Source organism: Stomoxys calcitrans, chromosome 3 (genome assembly GCF_963082655.1).
Source record: "Stomoxys calcitrans chromosome 3, idStoCalc2.1, whole genome shotgun sequence".
Taxonomy (NCBI): Eukaryota; Metazoa; Arthropoda; class Insecta; order Diptera; family Muscidae; genus Stomoxys; species Stomoxys calcitrans.
This window is the reverse complement of record NC_081554.1, coordinates 41074570-41100487: the sequence shown is the minus strand read 5'-3', so window position 1 is coordinate 41100487 and position 25918 is coordinate 41074570. Positions and strand designations below refer to the sequence as shown.

At 39.8% G+C, this 25918-nt stretch overlaps 1 protein-coding gene across 3 annotated transcripts in view; it reads left to right on the top strand.

Moving 5' to 3' along the window:
* The window catches only part of LOC106083716 (uncharacterized), a 61609-nt gene extending 37843 nt beyond the window's left edge, over positions 1-23766 (top strand). Inside the window, exons 1-2 of one of the 3 annotated variants that reach the window (XM_013246926.2) lie at positions 13267-13612; positions 22391-23766. In XM_013246926.2, the coding sequence (XP_013102380.2) occupies positions 22420-23715 (1296 nt within the window). In that variant the 5' untranslated portion in view covers positions 13267-13612; positions 22391-22419 and the 3' untranslated portion in view covers positions 23716-23766. Of the gene's footprint in view, positions 1-13266; positions 13621-22390 lie in introns of those variants that run through there. The other 2 variants (XM_059365353.1, XM_013246925.2) reach the window with 2 other exon arrangements.
* The last annotated feature ends 2152 nt before the right edge of the window (positions 23767-25918 follow it).

Here is a 25918-nt window from a genome sequence, read left to right as displayed (position 1 = left end):
CTTTTGCCCTTTGTTGGCCTAAAAAGATAAACCGGGAATACAACTCGACAAATGCGATCCACGGTGGAGGGTATATAAGATTCGGTCCGGTCAAACTTGGCACGCTTTTACTTCTTTTTATTTCAAGTGTCTTGTATGCTTGATAAATTATCGTAGAGAGAAAGTGGAATAACGCTGAAAATATCACAAAGTTTATGTGCTAAACATGACACGTGCCTTATCTTTCCGAAGGAGACGTATTTTTAAATGATAAGCCAATATTTTGTTTATGGATTCGAATCAGTCGTTGTAGTTTACCTTGTTTATTCAATGTCTAACTTTCAAGGGGTTCCCTTTGGAATTCATTAAAGGTCGTAAGACAGTACTAAGTTAGGTTGAAAAGAGGGTGCGGTTAATAATCGGCTCCATGCCACTATGGACATACACCTAAGCCAGTAATCGGCCTACTATTGCCAATACTATGTGTCGAATTTCGTCACACAATTGCAAATTTGTCTAAACTTAAACCTTCATCGACCACATCGATTCCTGGTAAGAGGAACATTGTGCAAAATATAATTTTTCCTTGCCAGTTTCAGACAAATTACGAAGTAATTAGAAAAACAGTTCAATAATAATCGATGCATAGCCGTTGATTTTATCAAAACCGCGTGAAACATTAAGTTAATTGTAGTTGTTCCATGGCATTGTTTAAATGAACGCCCTTCAAAAAAGTCAATACGAATGACTAGTCATATACTCAGCGAAGGAAGTAAGTTTGAGTAAACGGCTATTCTATAGATCCTTTATGTGCAGACAAGAGGCTTTGCATGCTCATTCCATACTAGCTTGAAAAACAACTACAATAAAGAAACGGAAGACACCCAGCAAACAATTTCTCAACGTACCTATCTTATACGAGTATGTACGATATGTGTATTTCCCGATTACTAAAACTTTCAGCCATTTTCACAAGTTCAGTGTCACTCGAATAATAGGAATTTATCTGTAAAAAGTTTCTAAACCACTATGTTATGACAGGTCAATGTTCTAGACTGTCACATTTCGATTGGGAGTGAAAGGTGGTATTGACCTGAACTGCACTGACATTTTTACATACACAACAAAATTGTTGTAGCATTCACAATCTATGATAGAATAAGACACCTTTCGTTGTTAAACGCTTCTTTATAAATAAATTAATGGAAGTATAACACCCGTCAAACCAAGTGGACTCAAATCAACAGCGCATTGATGTTATTATTGATTGTTATAAGATTAGTTTCAAAAGAAACGAGGGTCGTTATGACAGTGCATGGCACTCTAATAGAAAAAAGTCTGCTGCTGATGGTCCGCATCGTTTGGGTGCCGTACCATAGCCAGGTAAAGGGAACGAAAGAGCAGACGATTTGGCAATGAAGGCCAGAGGACTGCCGTCAATAAATTTGGTTAACTCGAAGACTTCCGGATCGACGCAGTCCGTGTTAAGGCCGTGTGGAACAACGAAATGGTCGGTTGGACAACGAAAATCCTATAGGGGAGATCAGGATCATCAGAAGACGAGGCTATTACTGAAATAAGGTAAGAAGGAGGTCAGTATAGCTATCGGTATCATAACGGGAAACATAGGACTGCGAGCTCACTTATGCAAAATCGGCACGGCAAGATATAGCATATGTAGGACAGGTGGGGAAAATGCACAGTGGGATAGAATAAAAAAAAAACTAGTAAAAAAATATTCCGTGTGAGAACGGATAGAGATATCTTTTTGAAATTTGAAATGGTTAGCTTGAGCCGAAATTTTACACCAAGTGTTTTGTTTTGACTTTCAACATCTCTGCCAAGTTTGGTCAAAATCGGTTCATAACCTGATATAGCTCCAATACTAACCGATCTCGGATCTTGATTACGTGAGCCGTTAGCCGATTTGGCTGAAATTTTGCACAGAGTGTTCTGGTTTGACCATCAACAACTGCCCCAAGTATGGTTTAAATCAAAATTGATATAGCTCCCTTGTAAACTGATCTCGGATCATGACTTCTTGAGCTGCTAGAGGGTGCAATTGTTATCGGATTTGGCTGACATTTTACATAAAAAGTGGTTTTAAGTTTTAATTTCTAACAACTGTACCAAGTATGGTCCAATTCGGTTCATAACCTGATATAGGTCCCATATAAATCGATCTCGGATTTTGACTTCTTGAGCCGTTAGAGGGCGCAATTATTATCCGATTTGATTGAAATGTTGCTCAGAGTGTTCTGATTTGACCATCAATAACAACGCCGAGTATAGGTCAAATTGGTTCGTAACCTGATGTAGCTCCCATACAATCCGATCTCTCGATCTTGACATTGTGAGCCTCTAGAGGGCGCAATTTTAATACGATTTGGCTAAAATATGTGAAGTGTTTTGGTTTGACAGTTAACAATTGCGCCAAGTATGACCGAAATCGATTCACAACCTGATATAGTTCCAATATAAGCCGATCTCCCGATTATATATCTTGATCCTCTAGAGGGAGAAATTCCTATTCGATTTGGCCGAAATATTGCATAACGGCTTCATTTAACATGGGTGTTAAATATGGCCTGTATCGGTTCATAACCTAATATTGCTCCCATACAAATCGGTCTACCAATTTTATTTCTTGAATCATATAGGGCGCAATTCATATCCGATTTGGCTGACATTTTGCACAATGAATTCCACTTTGGTCTCCAACAGACAAACCATGTATGACCCCAATCGGTTCATTAGTTGATATAGCTGAAATAGCATGGCAATTCTTATCCATTATCCTCTATTTGTCTATAAAGAGATATCGGCCAAAAAACTTGACGAATGCGATTCATGGTGGAGGGTATATAAAATTCGGCTCGGCCGAACTAAGTACGCTTTTACTTGTAATACCCTCCACCATAGGATGGGGGGTGTACTTATTTCGTCATTCCGTTTGTGACACCTCGAAATATGCCTCTAAGACCCCATAAAGTATATATGATCTATCATGATCATCTATTGGGTTGCCCAAAAATAATTGCGGATTTTTTAAAAGAAAGTAAATGCATTTTTAATAAAACTTAGAATGAACTTTAATCAAATACACTTTTTTACACTTTTTTTCTAAAGCAAGCTAAAAGTAACAACTGATAACTGATAGAAGAAAGAATGCAATTACAGAGTCACAAGCTGTGAAAAAATTTGTCAACGCCGACTATATGAAAAATCCGCAATTACTTTTTGGGCAACCCAATATATGATCATCATATATTCATGATCTTCATGTCATTTTAAGACGATCTAGCCATGTCCAGCCGTCCGTCTGTCAAAAGCACGTTAACTTTCGAAGGAGTAAAGCTAGGCGCTTGACAAATGACAAATACTTCTTATTAGTGTAGGTCGCTTGGGACTGTAAATGGGCCAAATCGGTCCCTGTTTTTTGATATATCTGCCATATAAAACGATCTTGGCTTCTTGGCCTTCTAGAGGGCGCAATTCTTATCCGATTTGGCTGAAATTGTTCTGGTATGATTCGTAACAACTGTGTTAAATACGGTAGAAATCGGTCCATAACCTGACATAGTTGCCATATAAATGCATCATGGGTCTTGACTTCTTGAGATTTTAGAATACGCAATTCTTATCCAATTTGGCCAAAATTTTCCATGAAGTGTTTTAGTTTTACTTCCAACAACTGTGTAAAGTATGGTCTAAATCAGTCCATATCCTGATATAGAGGGCGCAATTCTTATCCAATATGGTTGAAATTTTGTATATGTCGTATGACTTCCAACAACTGCTCCAAGTATGGTCTAAATCGGTATATAACCTTATATAGCTCTCATATAAATCGATCTCCCAGTTTGACTTTTTGAGCCTCTGGAGGGCGCGATTATTACTCGATTTGCCCGAAATTTTGGAGATGATGTTTTTCTATGACTGGTGTTTTTCTATTTGAAAAAGTCATTTAAAGAACTTGACAAATGCAATCCATTGTCGAGTTCTTTCCCGGTAACAGAAAAGAATTGCTATGCTAATTGATTTGAGTGTTGGTGACCACAGTAGAAGTCTATGTGTAAAATTTCAGCGAAATCGAATAAGAATTCGGCCTTTTAGGGGCCCCAAAATAAAATAGGAAGATCGGTTTATAGGGGAGCTGTATCAGGCTGAAGGCCGATTCAGACCATATTTGACACGTATATTGAAGGTCATGGGAGAAGCCGTTGTTCAAAATTTCAGTCAAATCCAATAATAATTACGCCCTCTTGCGGCTCAAGAAGTCAAGATCCCAGATCGGTTTATGTGGCAGCTATATCAGGTTATGAACCGATTTGAACTATATTTGGCACAGTTGTTGGAAGTCATAACAAAACACCTCATGTAAAATTTCAGCCCAATCGGATAAGAATTGCGTCCTCTAGTGGCTCAAGAAATCCAGATCCCAGATCGGTTTATATGACAGCTATATCAGGTTATGGACCGATTTATACCATAATTGGCACAGTTGTTAGAAACTATAACAAAACATCTCATACAAAATTTCAGCCAAATCGGATAAGAATTGCGTCCTCTAGTGGCTCAAGAAGTCCAGATCCCAGATCGGTTTATATGGCAGCTATATTTAAACATGGACCGATATGGCCCATTTACAATCCCAACCGACTTACACTAATAAGAAGTATTTATGCAAAATTTAAAGCGGCTAGCTTTACTCCTTCTAAAGTTAGCGTGTTTTCGACAGACAGACGGACGGACGGACGGACATGGCTAGATCGACTTAAAATATCATGACGATCAAGAATATATATACTTTATGGGGTCTTAGATAAATATTTCGAGGAGTTACAAACAGAATGACGAAATAAGTATACCCCCATCCTATGGTGGAGGGTATAAAAAGGTTATGCGTTTCTTTAATGCAAACAAAATGTCTCCCTTATAGAATGCGGCGGTCTAATGTACATTCTCAACCAATCACTTTCGCATTGTCCCAATATATTTTAGAGTCTAAGCTTGTGTTTTTATTCATCAAAAAAAAAAAAAACAGACGGAACATTCATTAGATTTAAAACCCGTTTCTGAATTCTTAGTTTGACATAATCGAAATTCTATTTTTAAAAGAAATTAAAAGTTTAGTTTTATTTCTTTCGTCTGGTTAGAATATTTATGTCATTCCAAAGGTTAGATAATTATGAGGGTGGTGCGTTTTTATGTAAAACATGTTTTTACTTTCCATACAATAAACTTAAAATTCTTTTTCAGCGTTCAGTTGAGAAACATATGTTTGAAGACGAGTTTTTTTTTAAGTGCTCAGTTCTTAAACAAATTGATGGGCGTATATTTCTTGTTGAAGCTGTGTTTTGCGGTATTTTTGTACCCTCCTCCATAGGATGGGGGTATACTAATTTCGTCATTCCGTTTGTAACACCTCGAAATATTCGTCTAAGGCCCCATAAAGTATGCATATTAGGGCGGGAACTTTTTTTTTCATTCATATAAATCAACCCGCCCTAATATACATATTTTCTTGATCGTCATGACATTTTAACTCAATCTAGCCATGTCCGTCGGTCTGTCGCTAGGCTAGGCGGCTGGTATTTTGCGTAAGTGCTTCTTATTAATTTAGTTCGGTTGTGATTGTAAATGCGCCAAATCGGTTCACGTTTGGATATAGCTTCCATATAAACCGATCTCCAGATGATACTTTTCGAGTCTCTAGAGGGAGCAATTCATATTTGATTTAGCTGAAAATTTGCACGATGACCTTTTGAAAGACATCCAACAGATGTACAACGTATATACATACTTCTTGAACCTTGGGGCGCAATTCTTATCCTATTTAACTGAAATTTGCACAAGGTGTTTTGTTTTGAATATCAACTCCAGTGCCAAATATAGGCCAAATGGGCTGATAACCAGATATAGGCATATCAATCGATATCGGATCTTGACTTCTTAAATCTCTAGAGGGCGTAGTTTTTTCTGATTTTACTGAAATCTTGCACGATTACTTTTATTATGGTCTCCAACAGATGTACCAAGCCTGGACGCAATCGGTCCACATCCTAATGTAGCTCCCATATAAACCGATCTGCCGAATATAATTTTTGAGCTTCTAGAGGGCGCAATTCTTATCCAAGTATAAGATCAATGGAGGATTTCTTGTAATGACCTTCCATAATCCTTTTTATACCCTCCACCATAAGATGGGGGTATACTAATTTCGTCATTCTGTTTGTAATTCCTCGAAATATTTGTCTAAGACCCGTTCGTCCGTCTGTCGAAAGCACGCAAACTTTTGAAGGAGTAAAGCTAGTCGGTTGAAATTTGGCACAAATACTTCTAATTAGTGTAGGTTGGTTGGGATTGTAAATGGGCTATATCGGTCCATGTTTGGATTTGATTTTTATATGGCAACTATATAAACCGATCTTGGATTTTGACTTCTACAGTCACTAGAGGGCACAATACTTATCCGATTTGGCTGAAATTTTGTATGAGATGTTTTGTTATAGTTTCTTACAACTGTGCCAATTATGGTATAAATCGGTCCATAACCTGATATAGCTGTCATATAAACCGATCTGGAGTCTTGAGTTCTTGAGCTTCTAGAGGGCGCAATTCCTACCCGATTTGCATGACGTGTTAAATTATGGTTTCCAACAATTGTGTTAAGTATGGCCTTAATTGGTCCATAACCTGATATAGCTGCCATATAAACCGATCTTGAATCTTGACATTTTGAGCCACTTTTGGGCGCAATTGTTATCCGATTTGGCATGACGTGTTTTGTTAGGACTTTTAATAACTGTGCCAAAAATGGTTCAAATCGATCCATAACCTGATATATCTGCCATATAAACCGATCTGGGATCTTGACTTCTTGAGCCTACAGAGGGCGTAATTATTATCCGATTTGGCTGAATTTTTGTACAACGGCTTCTCCCATAACCTTCAACGTACCTGTCAAATAGGATCCTAATCGGTCTATAGCCTGATACAGCTCCCATATGAACCGATCCCTCTATTTTACTTCTTGAGCGCCTAAAGGGCGCAATTCCTACTCGAATTGGCTGACATTTTACGGTTTTATGGTCTTAAACATTCAATTCAATTATGGTGCAAATCGGACCATAACTTGATATAGCTCCAATATTATAGCAATTCTTTTCTTTTTTCTTTTGTTTGCCTAAAAAGAGATATCGGGAAAAGAACTCGACAAATGCGATCTATGGTGGAGGGTATATAACATTCGGCCCGACCGAACTTAGCACGCTTTTACATGTTTTTAACTTCTGCCTATACTGACAAACTGTCCAAAGAACTTGATAAAGGCGATCCATGGTGGAGGGTGTATAAGATTTGGCCCAGCCGAACTTAGCACACTTTTACTTGTTACACATATCTAAGTCTCAAATTTAGTTTCTACCCAGTTGTCCAGCTATGAACCAGTTGATAATTGGAAAACAATTACGACCTGCACTTTGATTAGAAGAAAACATGGACTCACAGACGGACGGACGGATAGACGGACGGACGGACAGACCGACATGGCTAAATCGAATCAGAAGCCGATTCTAAGTCGGTCAGTATATTTGTCAATGGGTCTAGCTCTTCTCCTTCTTAGTGTTGCAAACAAATGCAACGCACCCTGTACCACAGTGGTGGTGTAGGGTATAGAAACAAGTAAAAAGGCATTAAATTCGGCCAGGCCGAACTTTGGATGCCCACCACCTCGGGTATATATGTAAACCCCCTTTCGTCAGAATCCGCTGAAAATTGGATAACTTAAGCACCCAAATTCGACACGGACAATGAGTGATCTAATAAATATAAGTCACTGTTCAATTTTGTAGACCAAAATATTGGTCTTTTTTGCAGCTGTATTCAAATATAGATCGATCTGAACTATATTGAGGTCGGATATTGAAATATTGGCTCAAAACAACTTAGTGTTTCAAATTTTAGCGAAATCGGGTAATAAATAAAGCTTTTATGGGCTTTAGACCCCTTATCGGCAGATCGGTCTATATGACAGCTTTATCTAAATATAGTCCGATCAGAACCATATTTAGGTTGGATGTTGGGAGGCCTTAAACTACTCACTGTTTCAAATTTCACTGTTTCAAATTTGATTGGCTTCAGACCCCTTATCGGCAGATCGGTCTATATGACAGCTATATATCTAAATATAGTCTGATCAGAACCACATTTGCGTCGGATGTTGGGAGGCCTAAAACAACTCACTGTTTCAAATTTCAGCGAAATCGATTAAAAAATTAAGTTTTTATGGTATTCAGACCCTTTATCTGGAGATCGGTCTATATGGCAGCTATGTCTAAATATAGTCCGATATGAACCATATTTAGGCCAGATGTCGGGAGGCTTAAAATAACTCACTGTTTCAAATTTCAGCGAAATCGGGTAATAAATAAAACTTTTGCGGGCTTCAGACCCTTTGTCGGCTGATCGGTTTATATGGAAGCTATATCTAAATATAGTCCGATCTGAACCATATTTAAGTCGGAAGTTGAGAGGCATAAAACAACTCACTGTTTCAAATTTCAGCAAAATCGGATAAAAAAATTAAGTATTTATGGCTTTCAGACCTTTTATCGGGAGATCGGCCTATATGGCAGCTATATACAAATATAGTCCGATCTGTACCATATTTAGGTCAGATGTCGGGAAGCTTAAAATAACTCACTGCTTAAAATTTCAGCAAAATCGGGTAGTAAATAAAGCTTTTATGGGCTTCAGACCCTTTATCGGCAGATCAGTATATATGGCAGCAATATCTGAATAAAGTTCGATCTGAACCATATTTGGATCAGATGTCGGGAAGCCTTAAACTACTCACTTTTCAAATTTCAGCGAAATTGGATAAAAAATAAACCATTTATGGGCATTAGACCTTTTATCGGCAGATCGGTCTATATAGCAGCTATATCCTAATATGGTCCGATTTGGCCCGTTCAAGAACCTAACCAGCGTGCATCAAAAAGAGATTATCTGTGAAAATTTTTAGATCAATATCTCAATTTTTGAAGGTTGTAGAGTGATTACAACAGACGGAGGGACAGGCGGATAGACGGACAGACACATGGATATAGTTAAATCGTCTTAGAATTTTACGACGATCCGAAATATATATACTTAGTAGGGTCGGAAATTTATTTGTCGATGTGTTGCAAACGGAATGACTAAATGAATATATACCCCCCATCCCATGGTGGTGGGTATTAAAATACTTTTTCAAACATTGACAAATGTCCAAAGGAACCAAGTACGGAACTACTTTCCAGGAATTATTTGAAGCACTAGTTCTTTTTGTAACTGGTTACTTCAATGTCAAACCCATGTTAAATTCACCAGTTGTTTACACTGAAAGAAAACAAAAGTGGAACCAGTTCGGATTACTTTGTAACTAGTGAATAAACAGGTTTGGAACTAGCGGCCTCTACTACTGGGAGCAGCGAAAACTTGTTAAGTGATTAGTGAGTTGTTAGCTATTCACCACCAATTTTTATATTTCTTAATTAAAAAAAAAAACTTACTTACTAAAATATATTTTCCAAAAATCCCAATATTCGACTATTATTTTTTGAATTATAACACTTTCTTTGCAATAAGTTTCTTAAAAATCGAAAACCCAAACACAATCCAGATATTTGCTTTAGGCATTGAGGTTGCCTTTGTTTGTATTCATGAAATACAATATTTATTGTTTTTAAAAATTTTTTATACATGTTTATACACAGTGTGTGTGTGTGTTACACACATTCACCGACATAAAAGTGGGTGCTACGACATGAGATATAGCGAAGAAAATATTGAGATAGAATCTCATATATAACAAGTAAGAGCGTGCTCAGTTTGGCCGGGCCGACTCTTGCATTTGTCGAGTTCTTTGCGCGGTATATCTTTTTAGGCATACAAAGAATAATGGATAAGAATTGTTATGCTATTGGAGCTATACCAAAATATAGTCTGATTGGGACCATAAATGAATTGAATGTTGAAGACCATAGCAAAAGTCATTGGGTAATATTTTAGTCCACTCGGATAAGAATTGCGCCTTATAGGGGCTCAAGAAGCATAATCGGGAGATCGGTTTATATGGGAGCGGCATCAGGCTATGGAGGCCACCGTAGCGCAGAGGTTAGCATGTCCGATTATGACGCTGAACGCCTGGGTTCGAACCCTGGCGAGACCATCGGAAAAAATTTTCAGCGGTGGTTTTCCCCTCCTAATGCAACATTTGTGAGGTACTATGCCATGTAAAACTTCTTTCCAAACAAGTGTCGCACTGCGGCACGCCGTTCGGACTCGGCTATAAAAAAGAGGCGCCTTATTGATATGTGAGAAGTTTGCCCCTGTCCCTTAGTGGAATGTTCACGGGCAAAATTTGCAATCAGGCTATAGATCGATTCAGACCATATTGGACAGGTATGGTGGAGCCGTTGTAAAAAATTTGAGCCAAATCGGATAAAAATTCCGCCCTCTAGATGCTTTTTATTACCCTCCTCCATAGGATGGGGATATACTAATGTCGTCATTCTGTTTGTACACCTCGAAATAAAGTATACATATTAGGATGGGAACTTTTATTTCATCCATGCACATAAACTCGCCCTAATACACATATTTTCTTGAGCGTCATGCCATTTTAACCCAATCTAGCCATGTCCGTCCGTCTGTTGAAAGTAAAGATTGCAGATCTTTTATATGGCAGCTATATCAGGTTATGGACCGACAGTTATTGGAAGTCATAACAAAACACTTAACGTAAAATTTCAGCCAAATCGGATAAGAATTGCGCCCTCTAGAGGCCTAAGAAGTCAACATCCCAGATTGGTTTATATGGCAGCTAAATCAGGTTATAGACCGATTTGAACCATACTTAGCACAGTTATTGGAAGTCATAACAAAACATTTCATGCAAACTTTCAGCCAAATCGGATAAGAATTGCGCCATCTAGAGGCCTATGAAGTCAAGATCCTAGATCGGTTATATGGAATCTATATCATCAGGTTATGAACCGATTTGAACCATACTTAGTAAAGTTGTTGGAAGTCATAACAAAACACCTCGTGCAAAATTTCAGTCAAATTGGATGAGAATTTCGCCTTCTAGTGACTCAAGAAGTCAAGATCCAAGATCGGTTTATATGGCACCTATATCAAAACATGGACCGATATGGCCCATTTACAATCCCAACCGAACTACACTGATAAGAAGTATTTGTGCAAAATTTCAAGCGGCTAGCTTTACTCCTTCGAAAGATTGCGTGTTTTCGAGAAACGGAATGACGGACATAGCTAGATCGACTTAAAATGTCATCACCATCAAGAATACATACGCTTTATGGGGTCTTATTTCGAATTTTTCGAGGTGTTACAAACGGAATGACTAAATAAGGGTATAAAAATGAATTTGTGTTTGTTTGTCGGTTTGTTTGTTTTGATGTTCCGTATAGACTCGAAAATGGATTAACCGATCTTCCTGAATTTTTTAATGGATGGTGCATAATAATCCCATGGTGAAAATAGGGTACTACGTTTTTTGATATCTGAAGGGCTGCGGACTCTCCCCCTTACTCTAATTTTCAGAAACGCCAGATCTCGGAGATGGGTGCTGCAAATTAAGCGAAAATTTGTGCTTATAGTAATCTAAAAACCAATAATTTGATATAAAATTCCGGATGAGGTACCTAGGGAGGCCGCCCCATCCCTAAAACCTACCAAATACATAAATAGACCAATCACGACAATAGGGGACCCAAATGAAATGTATTTACGATTATAAAACGTATCTGATGTACAATTGTCGGACCAACCCTCAAAACACCTCTAAATCGAACACATTTACCGACCATGGCAATATTTGACTCAAATGAAAGGTATTTGCGAGTAGAATACGAATCTGAAATCCCAATGTGGGACCAAGTGTTTGGTCGGCCGCCCTTCCACAACAACACCCCTCCCAAGATAACAAATTTACGACCATAGCAATATGGGGCTCACATGAAAGGTACAATATTCGGGAAAAAGTATCTATAGGGACGACGCGTATGCTGATGATGTGGATATTGCGGTTAAGAGAAAGTTTCCCAGTATTCTAAGAGATATACATCGAAAAGATCGATGAGTTGAATGCTGCTGTACGGCGTTAAAGACTACGCAGCTGGTCGTGTGGTGTATTTAATGTGTGGAAATGTTTGTTGTAGGGGTGTGTTGTACACTGAGTTGGCAGCCCTTGCCGAAGAAGAAATCCATCGGGTCAATCCGGTACTTACAACCAGCTGCCATAGGATTGGTGTGGGATTGTATTTCCAGTCGGTTTTGGATGTTTTCTCACGGCGTCGCTGTTATACCTTGTGAACAGTAGCATGTTTCGGGTGCATTTCTATTTTGGGTCAGTCTTGTGCTGAGTCATTTTGGTACCTGTTTTAAGTTGTTTATGTTTATTGTGTTGCAACGGTGCTAGCATCATCCCCAAAGGGACCAATCTGGAACAGTTCGGAGTTCCACTGGAAGTAGTTGGACTAAGAACCAGAGTCCTTAATCTGGTACCACGGGAGTCAGGAGCAGTTTTTTTCTACGGGTTTTTTTTTCAATTGATTAAAAGTTTGGTTTATTCTATTGCATTACTTTCTATGTTCAAAACATTTTCCTTTTTTAACATCTGGCCAGGCATTGGGATCCATTTATGGGTTAAAAGCTCTATGTCAATGACTTTGAAACTTCTGTCATACTGGCAAAGGCAAATCTACTCTAATAACTCCCATGAGGTTGTTCCAGACAGACAAGCAGTCAGCACAGCAATTATAACAATTACGTACATTTTCAAGGACAAACAAATCCTTAGTACATTCCCACCTTTAGCACGGTTAAATGCATAATAGAATTGCTTATGTTTTTTTTTTGTTTTTGAATGATTATGAAGAAATGTACAAGTATAATTAAACAATATAACTAAATTTCCTACACTGGCAACCCTAATCACTTCAGTTTCTATGGGTGCGCCTAAGAGTATGCTATACGAATCGAATGCAGTTTCTAATGGTGGTGGACGGTACATTACCACCACCATCAGTCATTACTTTTGAGATGGCTATACGGTGATAGTACCGTTATTTCGATATTTTTGTTAAACGACGCTTGTCGCTCATTTGCTTGTCGTTTCAATGCGATTTGCTTCAGAGACGTCGACCACTGAAGTTGATTATAATTCGTTTCAGTTGGATATCGTGTTTACCATCAATAACAACCTCGAAGTTTGCTGTTGCTGCCGGTGTTGCTAGTTGGTCGTTCGTTCGTCTTTGCAGGGCCCATTTAGTATTGTTGTGCGATTCTTTGAAGACAGAAGTTTAGTTTGTTTTGGCGTGTGTTTGAATTAAATACGTACATCATATTCAAGTATAAAAAATATCTCGGTATATCCCCACCTTTATATATATGCATAAGAGATTTGGTTAAGTTTATTGCTTTCCAATGATTATAAAGAAATGAACAATTAATCCATACAACTTAATTATCCTACACTGGTAGCCCTTATTACTTCAGTCGTTATGAGTGCGCCTTAGAATAGGCTATACGGCTTGAATGCAGTTTATAATGGTGGTGGACGGTAAGTCGGTAAGTTGCCATACACGATACGGTTTGTTTGATGTGGTGTGTGTTTGTATGTTTTGTATTTTGTTAGTTAGTTAGTTGTTTTGTTTGTTTATTTGAATAAGTTTTGTGCAAAGTATTTGAAAGGAAATAAAACAAAAAATAAAAAGGACCTTGGTAACATTTAAACAAAGTCGAGAAAACACTTGCATTCAATAATCTGCGAGCCAATAATTTGTACACAGTATTAAAGTGAGGTCATAAAACATGAATTTTTGGATAACTATGGCTGGATAAATGCATTTGCTTAAAGTGAGTGAATAAATTGTTATTAAATATTTTAAAAATGTTAATTTATGTAAAAAAGAGTTTTTATACAGTAATACAGTAATATTATAAAAACTTAGGCAGCTATATCAGGTTATGATCAGGATTTAGACCATACTTGATAGTGTTGTTGAAAGTCATAATAAAACACCAACATTTCAGCCAAATCGGATAAGAATTGCGCCCCCTAGAAGCTCAAGAAGTCTAATCGGGAGATCGGTTTAAATGACAGCTATATCAGGTTATAGACTGATTCAAAACATTCTAATCATTGTTCTTGGAAGTGATATCAAAACGATATGTGCAATATTTCAGCCAAATTGGATAAGAATTGCGCCCTCCAGAGGCCTATGAGGTCAAGATCCTAGATCGGTTATATGGAATCTATATCAGGTTATGAACCGATTTGAACCATACTTAGTAAAGTTGTTGGAAGTCATAACAAAACACCTCGTGCAAAATTTCAGCCAAATCGGATAAGAATTGCGTCCTCTAGAAGCTCAAGAATTCTTATTGAGAGATCGGTTTATACGGCAGCTATATCAGGTTATGAGAGTTTTGGAAGTCATAACAACACACCTCATGCAAAATTTCAGCCCAATCGGATAAGAATATCTCCCTCTAGAAGCTCAAGAAGTCTAATCTAATCTAATACTTAGTAGAGTTTTGGGAGTCATAACATCACACCTCATGCAAAATTTCAGGCAAATCGGATAAGAATTGCGCCCTCTAGAGGCTCAAGAAGTCAAGACCCCAGATCGGTTTATATGACAGCTACATCAGATTGTAAACCGATTTCAACCATATTTAGCACAGATGTTGGAAATCATAACAAAACATCTTACGAAAAATTTGAGCCAAATCGGATAATAATTGCGCCCTCTAGAGGCTCAAGAAGTCAAAATCCAAGATCGGTTTATATCGCAGCTCTATCAAAACATATCGATAATGTCATCGATAGTTTGCCAGCTCTAGCTCGTAGTCCTAAGGCCTCGTTATAATACCGAAAGCTATACTGACCTCCTTCTTACTTCCTTTTCGTAATAGTCTCGTCTTCTCACCATCCGGATCTACCCATAGGACTTTCGTCGTCCTATCGACCGTTTCGCTATTCCACAGTATTACATGCGCGTTCGTCGCCGCCCAAGCCCTTAACTCGTTTTACGTCGACCCAAAATTCTTCGGTTTTACCAAGTTTATTGGCTGCAGTCCTCTGGCCTTCACTGCCAAATCGTTTGCTCTTTCATACCTTACCCTTACTCCAATATGGCCCGGCACCCATACAATGCGGATCGTGCAATCCTCAGAGAAGACGTTTATCTCCTTAGTGTCTGTCATGATTTTTATTGGCGTGATGACCAGTTTACAGTCCGTAAAGATGTTCACACTCGACATCACACCACTTCACGCATTGCTTGTTCGCTCGGATCTTCGCCAGCAGGACCGTATTATGGTCAGGCAGTCGGATATCCTTCCCTGGGTTCTCAATGTAGACCCCAGCTCCCACTATGCTCTTTAGCTTTGATTCATCTGTTCAGCATGAACCGTGATGGTGTGACCTGCTCCTATGCTCTATCCATTCTCCCGTCGCCTTAAGTCTCATAGCCGCAGTGGCTGATTCACACTCAATCTGTATGTCTGCGGGTCGGATATCTAGAATAGTCTCCAGTGCCCTAGTGGGCGTGGTCCTCATCGCTACGCCTATACCAACACAACATGCTATCTGAACCTGTTGTGTTATCCTTAGGTTGCACTTTTTCTCCATCGTAGTCCACAAAACTACTGGGGTATAAGTATGAATTGGTCTTATCTCACTCCTGTAGAGCCAGTGGTCTAACCTCGGATTTAGGTCCCATTTCAAGTCTACGGCCGACTTCTGGCTGGGTGAGGTGTCTTTCATACAGAGGGGTTTGCGATTCTCAAGCCCTTGGAAATGATCCTGAGACAGAAGCGGCGGCGCTCTTAGACTCTCACGATTTATTTGAACAGTCAGGCGGCGCTGAAGGCCCTGGCTGCGGGTCACGTGAGTTCGAGACTAGTCGGTGGATCCAAGTAGCGCCTCAGACGTTTGGGACTGCTGTCTGATTGTTCTGGGTTTCCGCCCATCAAGGTGTGTTGGCGAACGATGCGACTGACAGCTGCCCAGGTTCAGATCGGATGGACACTGGCTGTTTGGGGATGGTAGATTCGTACTATGACGAATGAGCTGACTCTTTCGTGGGCTGGGGTTATGTGCTATAGGGTTGTCAAGGCCCTGTGGCCGAGGTTCTCCGGAATGAGAACATTTAGCAGACAGGGTTTCGAGCTTGGTTAGTGTCGTACTTGTGTCATAAATGCGTTTTCGTCATGAAAAGTTCAACCTACCAACGTAATGCCCTTAAAGCCTTCCCAACTAAAAGTATCCGATGAGACTTCCTTAACCTAGAGTCGAAACTCGTCATATTATTGTTGGTATTGTGGTCTCTTCTGGCTTTACTTTTCCACTGAAACAATATTTTTCGGTCATTAAGTACGTATCGAAGGAGAAATAAGACCTTGGATTGTTGGTGGCAGTCCTGACGGCTGACAAGGCGATGGTCTTGGGACGATAAGGAGACCTTGCAGAAGGAGTTGAATACGGTTGAGAATCAGTTGTGTCAATGCCCACAATGACGGGTAGAAGGCGTAGGATTATGGTTGAACACCTCTTCTCTTCACTGAGCTCTACAGTTTTCGACCCTCTATTCGGTAATGCATCGTTTTGTCCCATGCTGGTTTTCCAGTTTTTTTATCTTTCTCTAACAGCTTTAACCTCTGTTAGCTTTCACCTCTCTTTTCTCTTCTCTCATATTTCATTTCTTTCTAGAACGAACACAATAGTCTCAGAGTGAAGGGGCTGCCAAGCTAGGTGTCATTTAACTTAGCCTAATCTAACCTAGTCTCATAGCTGAAACTGGCTGACTTATACCTAATCTGAACGTCAATGGTGAGATATCTCGAATAATCAAAATCTTTGGTTTGGTGTGCAATAGGGACGATAAATGAGTTTGGCGAAATGGTATTGAAAACAAGTTAAAAATGTACTTTTTGTGGGCAAAAGGTACCATTTTTTATTTTATATACCACCATTACTTCCTCTTATAACTTTAACAAATTTGTTAATTTCGCTCGTATGTAATGTAAGTGTTGAGTCTGAATTTGAACTATACCTTAAGATATCTCCCACATAGACCGAAAACTATGAAATTTTACTCCCTGAGGGCATATAAAGCGTATTTTTATACCCTCCACCATAGGATGAGGGGTATACTAATTTCGTCATTCCGTTTGTAACATATCGAAATATAGATCTGAGATCCATGAAAGTATATATATTCTGGATCGTCTTGACATTCTAAGTCAATTTAGCCCTGTGTGTCGAAAGCATTCTAAATTTCGAAGGGAATTTCGCTTGGAACTTTGCACGAATACTTCCTATTATCGGATGGGATTGTAAATGGGCTATATCTGTCCATTTTTGGATATAGCTACCATATAAACCCGATCTCGGATGAATTGACTTCTTGAGCCTCTAGAGGGCGCAATTCTTATTCGATTTGGCTGAAATTTTGAACCAGGTGTTTCATTTTGAAATTCAACAAGTTTGCCATGTATGGTCCAAATCGGTTCATAACCTGATATAACCCCCATATAAACCGATCTCGGATCTTGACTTCTTAAGCCTCTGGAGGGCGCTGTTATTACCCGATTTGGCTGGAATTTTGTATGAAGAGATTTGGTTGGACCAACTGTGTCAAGTATGGTTGATATCGGTGCATTAGTTGATGCAGCTTCCATATCAGACGATCTCGGATCTTTAGTTCCTGAGCCGTTAGAAGGCGCAATTATTAACCGATTTAGCATGAAATGGTTTGTTTTGACTTTCAACAACTGTGCCAATTGTGAATCGGTTAATTATCTGAATCGGTTCATTACCTGATATAGCTTCCATAAAAAACGATCTCGAATCTTCAGTTCTTGAGCCGCTAGAGGGCGCAATTATTATCCGATTTGGCTGAAATTTGGCACGAAGGATGATAAGTATTGTCTATATCGGTTCACAACCTGCTATAGCTCCCATATAAGCCGATCTCCCGTTTATACTTCTTGAGGCCCCTAGAGGGAGCAATTATTATCCGATTTTGCTGAAATTTTGCACAATAAATTCCACTTTGGTCCCCAACAGCTGAACCAGGTGAAGTCCAATCGGTTCATAACTTGGTAAAGCTCAAATGGAATAGCAATTCTTAGACGTTACCCTTTGTTTGCCTTTAAAGAGACATCGGCCAAAGAACTTGACAAATTCGATCCATGGTAGATGGTATATAAGTTTCGACCCAAGCAAGCTTTTACTTGTTCCTTATATTGCCTAGGCGTTGGAGACCACCGTAGCGCAGAATATAGCATGTCCACCTATGACATTACATTATTGCAAATTACCTATAATCCGACGAACATATATATGGGAGCTTTATAGAAATCTGAACCGACATCGACCAAATATTGCAAAATTTTGGCAAGATTGGTCAACAAATGCGCTTGCAAGGGCTCTAGAAGCGAAAATCGGGCGGTTGACAAATATGGCAGCTATAACTAAATCGGGACCGATTTCTATGAAATTTTCCAGAAATATTAAGAGTCATAAGAATATGTTTCCTGCCAATCGCCTAACAAATGAGCACTTTATTGAAATATTTCTCAAAAGCGGACAAACATATATTGGGTTGCCCAAAAAGTAATTGCGGATTTTTTAAAAGAAAGTAAATGCATTTTTAATAAAATCTAGAATGAACTTTAATCAAATATATTATTGCCATTTTCTTCGATAACCTTTTGCCATCTTCCTGGCAAATTTAGTATTCCACGCTCATAGAACTTCTGGCCTTTATCTGCAAAAAACTGAACCAAGTGCGATTGTATTATAGCCTCATCATTGCCGAAAGTTTAACCATTTGAGGAGTTCTGCAAAGATCGAATTAAATGGTAGTCTGATGGAGCAAGGTCAGGGCTATAAGGTGGATGCATCAAAAGTTCCCAGCTATGCTCACTCAGTTTTTGGCGAGTGACCAAAGATGTGTGCGGTCTAGCGTTGTCCTGGTGGAATATGACACCTTTACGATTGACCAATTCTGGTCGCTTCTCCATGATGGCTGTATTCAATTTGTCCAATTTTTGACAGTAAACATCCGAATTAATCGTTTGGTTCCTTGGAAGCAGCTCAAAATATACCACACTCTTCCAATCCCACCAAACAGACAGCATAACCTTCTTTTGGTGGATATCAGCCTTTGAAGTGGTTTGAGCTGGTTCACCATGCTTGGACCATGATCGTTTTCGACTAACGTTGTTGTAAACAATCCATTTTTCATCTCCAGTTATGATTCGTTTTAAAAACGGATCGAATTCATTGCGTTTAAGGTGCATATCACAAGCGTTGATTCGGTTTGTTAAATGAATTTCTTTCAATACATGTGGTACCCAAATATCAAACTTTTTCACCAGTCCAAGACTTTTTATGTGATAATGAACGGTTGATTTTGGTATATTTGACTTCTCTCCTATCTCACGCTCAGTTACGTGGCGATCCAATTCGATTAATGCTTTGATTTGGTCATCATCAACTTCATTTGGCCGACCTGAAAAATCCGCAATTACTTTTTCGGCAACTCAATGTATGGTAGATACATTTAAATCTGAACCGATTTCGAGCAAACTGCTTAGATATTGTGATAGTCGTCGGGGAAAGCGTTGTACAAAGTTTTGGAAAGATTGGTCAATAATCGCGCTTGCAGTGGCGCTTGCCGGCTATATCTAAATCTGAACCGATTTCTATGAAATTCGCCAGTAATGTCCAGAAGTTATAAGAAAATATATGGGAGCTATATTCAAATCTGATCCGATTTTTTTTCCAATTTCAATAGGCTTCGTCTCTAGGCCGAAAAACATGGATGTGCCAAATTTTAAGACGATCCGACGAAAATTGCGACCTGTACTTTGTACACAAATTGACTTTGGATAGACAGAAGGACATATCTAAATTGAATCAGAAGTGATTCTGAGTCGATCGGTATACTTATCAATGAGTCTATTTCTGTTCTTTCTGGGTGTTACAAACAAATTCAAACAACCTGTAATATAGTAGTGGTGTAGGGTATACAAATTTCACCGCCTATTATCCCCTGCTAATACTGGCCACATTTGTGAAGTACTATGCCATGTAACAACTTCTCTCTAAAGCGGTGTCGCATTGCGGCACGCCGTTTAGATTCGCCTATAAAAAGGAGGCCCCTTATCATTGAGAAAGAGGAAGTTTACCCCTGTTCCTTAGTGAAAAGTTCATGGACAAATTTGCAATTTTCTACCCTAATAGAGAACACGTTGTTCTAACCTGTTGTAATGTCCTTATGGGGCGCAAGTTAGTATTGGTCTAGTCACGCTGCTGTAGAGTCAATTCACTATCAGCCCCATTACGACCTTACGACTTTCCTAGATAGTGTCCAACATCTGCGACCTTTCTCTGTATGCTGCTATGTGACCTATCCAGTACAATTTCCAAGATCCCTATCAGGTATTCAACCTAACGGATATCGAAATAGGGAGGAAACTAGATGCCTTGAATTGACCAAGTTTCGTTTTCCTTAAGAACAGGCAGATTTGAGATTTCTTTGGATTACCGTCCAGATCCCTATGTCTAGTTAAGTCGTATGCTATCTCCAAGACCTTTTAGGCCTTTTTGCATAGGCGGTCTGGTTATCTACTAATATACTTTACTTTAATTGGCTATGACAGAATATTTGTTTCGCTTGCCGAACGTAGAATAGCGTTCTAAGCGCCTCGATCTTCTGCGCTCATTCAAAAATCTCTGACACTTGATCTTTCCATCAACCTTTTGGTCTTCCCGGTTTGCGTTTACCACCGTGTTTGCCTTCAAAATACTTCTTTGCTGGAGTTTCTTCATCTATTCTGAGAACATGACCTAGCAAACGCAGCCGTTGTATTTTGATGCGTGAACTATGCTATCGTCGTCATACAGCAGATACAGCTAGTGGTTCATACGTCGCCTATATTCTCCATTATCGCAAACTGGTCCATATATTTTGCGAAGAATCTTTCTCTCAAATACTCCAAGCACTGCCTCATCTGCTTTCACAAGTACCCATGCTTGAGAACCATATAACAACACGGGTAGTATCAGTGTCTTGCATAGTGTAATCTTCTTCTGTCGAGAGGTGTGCCTTGTTTCTAAACTGCATCTGTTTGCCAATATTATTCTTCGCTTTATCTCAAAACTGGTGTCATTCGTTACGGCGGTGCCGAGGTAGATACAGTTACAAACTATCTCAAAGTTGTGGTTCCCAACTTTCTCCATTTTCTTCATCTGTTCGGTTGTGCAAGGCTTTTCGGGAGTTGAAACCATCCATTTCGTTTTATCTCTATTTTCACTGACTCTCTTTCGATGCTTTCAAAAGCTGCAGTTACTACTTCCGGTGACCGACCCATGATGTCGATGTCGTCAGCATAGGCTAGTAGCATGTTTTCTCTTGTGATTAGTGTGCCATATCTATTTACATCTGCATCTCGTATAATCTTCTACTCTTCTACCTACTCATATATGTGTTATAAAGTCGTCTGCATAGCAAACAGGTTCAAATCCCTCTTAAGCTAGCATTCGTAGTAGGCTATTTATGGTGATAACTCATAGGATTGCTAATAAAATTACCCTTATGTTGTGCCTTTTGCCTCTCTTTCACTTATTCTTCTGTTACGGGACCTACAATTGATCTAACTGATTACATTAAGGACCCGGTCTAACCGGCTTTAGGATCGAATCCCATAATTCCGGTCATCGCATTATTAAAAGCCTCCCCCCTAATGCCAATATACATTATAGGCGTATACAACTTGGTATAGAGGAACTCTTTAAAGATATGCACAACCTTCTCCACCGATCGCCCTTTGACATAGCCATGATGTTAGTATCTGAGCAATTGGGCGGGTGCCCTTCTCTTTTTCAGAGTGCCCATAGAGACTTTGTAGTTGAATGTACAGAAGACGTAAGACTTATGGGTTTTGTCACCTGTTTTTCTGGATGGAGCGCTAGGTAGTCCGCCTTATAGTAAATACCACTCTATATACCATCTATAAGGAGCTTGAAATTACCTTTAAAGGTGCTTGAAATAGCAAATTTGGCACCATGAACCACCTAAGCACATTTTGAAAATAATTGTCCGTAAGTTGTAAGTGAGGGTTGAACTTGAAACTTCATTTTACTCCCCTTTTCCGTCGTCCATCGAACATTCATACACATGTATGTGCTTTATAAGTATATACATATGCATATAAAAACAATTCCCAAATAATCGATAATGCTAATTATTTGAAATAAACAAAAATTGTAACAGCACTAATCGAGTTTTGTTTTTGTTTGTTTGTTGTGCTTCTTCTGTAGACATTTCAAAAATTTGATGGAGGCGAGCTATGCCAATGGCAACGATAACTGTACAACGGACTCCCCTAAGCATAGCCGAACAACAAAAGCCATCAACAAGGACTAACTCCAATCATGAGCTATGGCATGAGCAGCAATCAATAAACGCTTCAAGCAATAACAGCAGCACTTCTCATAGGCGAACGTCGTCTGCCCCGCGAAGCTTAACGACAAAAAAATCAAAAACATTGACCAAACAAACACCTGTTGTGGTGTCCACCGATACCCTTGAAGGTGACGATAGGTGGGCAGCGGAGAGCTTGCCGCCAGAATGGCAACTATTCACCGACAAAGTTGAGGAAATAAAAAATGTCGAAAGGTCGGAGGCAATTGAGTGTGGTAGTGTATCGTATCAGGAAATCTATGACGAGCCACCAGACTATCGCATCTATCAGGAGGGCGAAGTAAATGAGTTCTTCAATGGGCCATTAGCAAGTGCTAGCCACATACCCAAGACCATATCGGAAATATGTTTGGTAAATGATCATTACATATTGGTTAAGATGCCATCGCAATTGGATTTACAGCAAGCTGGGAACAATGCCAACACTCAAAACATTTCATTCTCCGAAGTCGAACAGAGGTCAGGGAAGAAATTGTGTCATTATCTGCGTAGAAAGCCGCAACGCATTAGAAAAATTACCCCCATCAATGAGGAGCCAGATTGCATGGAATCCAACAAATCGGAAGGTAGTAAAAATTCCAAATCTTTGCATTGCCTGAATGTTAAATCCTGTTGGCAGACCCACGACGATGAGGTGGAAGTTTATGAGACTCGTACAACAGTTCAAAAATCAGCACCTCAGGCTATTGTAAGAAGAGATGTTTCCATGAAATCTTCGCACAAATCCTGTCAGACATCTTGTGCTGTAACCTCTGCCAATAATCCCTTAAAAAGCCATGAAGGGCTTACTGAAATTCCAAGCATTTCGGGCAATCTCTTAAAGTCTTCCTTATGCGAAAGAGTGTCACTCTTCCATACTGGCTCTTTGGTGGTAGGCGATCCCAATGACCCAAATGTCTGGAACTTGAGTCATAGTCGAAAGAAAGTCACCCAAAGATGCCGTAGTAGATTTCAATGGCTGTGGCGTCCCTTTCGTGGCAGACAACGCAACCCCATAACGAATAAACCCAAAATACAGGCTGTAGTGCATAAAAGTTATTTTGTTAAATGGACCAAACCACCGGAATGCCTGCACCATGGCTACGGTGGAGCTAGGTTCACAACATTGGCAGCAGATGTGGAAGCGTCAGTTTTAAGACGCTGTCGTTCAGCTTTATTTTAATATTAGTTGACAGAGTTTTCAATGAAAATAAAATTTTAAACAAAAAAAAAAAAAAAAAAAACGGAAATAAAATTGTGAAAAAAATTCTCTGTGAAAATTAAAGACATGGCACAAAAATAAATTATTATTTATTAATAAATAAAACATTCGCTTTGGAAGCTTAACTTCAGGGTTTAGCGTACTTGCGAACACTAATCAGAAAAAAAAATTTCGAAGATAGTTGTCCAACCAATAATGATGGCAGCATTTGTTTGGTATTTACCCTTGTACAGATAGTGCGTTGAGGATATGGAATGAACTCTTTTTCCCAGCCGCTAGTATCCGACAATGGTGGCCATGAGTATATTGCAGAACCAATGCCTAATGATGGTATAGAATGTGAACCACCTAGTCAGAACGAGGTTCACGTAGCAGTAACACGATTGAAAAACAATAAGGCAGTAGGAGCCGATGGAGTGCTGTATTTTTGCAAAGCGTCACTCAAAATCAAAACTTAACGCGCTCATTCTGTTTTGGCCTTAAGAGTGAGGCAGCGACTGCGGCTAAGAGACATGAGGCGATCGCAAAATGGATTGGGAGGTTTAATCTAGGCGATGATGGGACAACTGGAAGCAATAGAAGAGGTTTCTGATCGGATATCTGAGACGACACTTGAGGTCGAGTGCGAAACACTGCTGCCAGCGGCACAGTCATGGACTGACGTAACCCTAGTATTGCCATCTGGAAGATCATGTTACACAATCCTAGAGGACAGAGTGGGCCTAGGGGCCTATATTGAGAACCGAGGAATTGAGATCTGTTTTCAACTGCCTGACCATAATACGGTTCTGCAGGCGGAGATCCGGGCGATCACGGAATGAGTGATGTAGTGTGATGCTAATGCGAGGACGTCGAGTGTAAACATCTTTATGGACAGCAAAATTGCCATTAGGGCAATAACAACCGGATCTGTAAGGTCACGAACAGTCTTGGAGTGTAAGAAGAAGATTATCGCCCTCTCTGAGGATGGCACAATCCGCATTGTTTGGATGCCCGGCCATAACGGAGTAAGGGTGAATAAAAGATCAGAAGATTTGGCAGTGAAGACCAGAGAACTGCCGTTAATAAACTTTATTATCGCGAAGCCTTTCGGGTCGACGTAGTCAGAGAAGGGCGCGGTCGATGAACGCGCATTTAACACAGTGGAAACGGTCCGTAGGACGGCGAAAATCTTATGTGGAGATCCGGATCGTGAGAAGGCGAGGCTATTACTAGAGGCAGTATAGCTATTGGCATCATAAAGGGACACACACGTCTACGAGCTCACTAATGAAAAATCGGTGCGGCAATTGATAGCATGTGGGGAAGATGATGAGACGTTGGAGCATTTGCTATGTCATTGCCCGGCTTTCGCGGCTTAAAGACAGCGGTAGTTAGGTTAGTGGAAAACAATTAAGAACTTAAGATTCTCTTTTCCGATGTTACTTTTTAGTATTTAGAGCGCATAAGCCAATTACCTGTTTGGGTAAGGGGGACTGATGCCATGAACATACCATCGGCTGCATATGATACGAGATCTATACCTTCTGAAGGGGTGGAATGGAAGATAGGTAGAGGCTAAACAGTGCCGGAGATATTACCCCGCCTTGGGGAAATCCCTGTTTCACTCTACTGTGCTTCGACTTCTTATCCCTAAATTCCACAAATGACTGGCGACCACACAGATAATTCGGGAATCAGCGTTTCAGGCCCGGCTGTAATGACGTGTTGCCGCTGTCCTCAAATTGTTTGGCAAGGCTGATCGTGTCGAATGCCCTCGATAGGTCCAGTTCCACGAGGACCGTCCTATTACATGGCCTGGGCTGACCGAAGCTGCGGCAATGTATGCGGTGATGGCATGCAAAGCAGTTGTTGTGCTATGCAGTCTTCGAAGTCAGAAATAGAAACAAGGTCCTCAAGTCACTTGCCAGCAGTACTTGGGGTGCAGACAAAGAAACCTTATTGACCAGGTACAAGAATTGGCCGGTCTGTGGTAAGTTATACAGAGACAGTGTGGTCTCGTCAGCGCTGTGACACGCATTGGAATAATATTTAGCCCTTCGAACTGCGACGGGCTGTCTCCTCAGTTCTTATGTGGACCACCTCCATCAGGAGCCAAAGATCGTACCAGTGCGAAGACATTACTACATGCTGTTTAAGCAATACCTTTTGGGAATGTTATCGC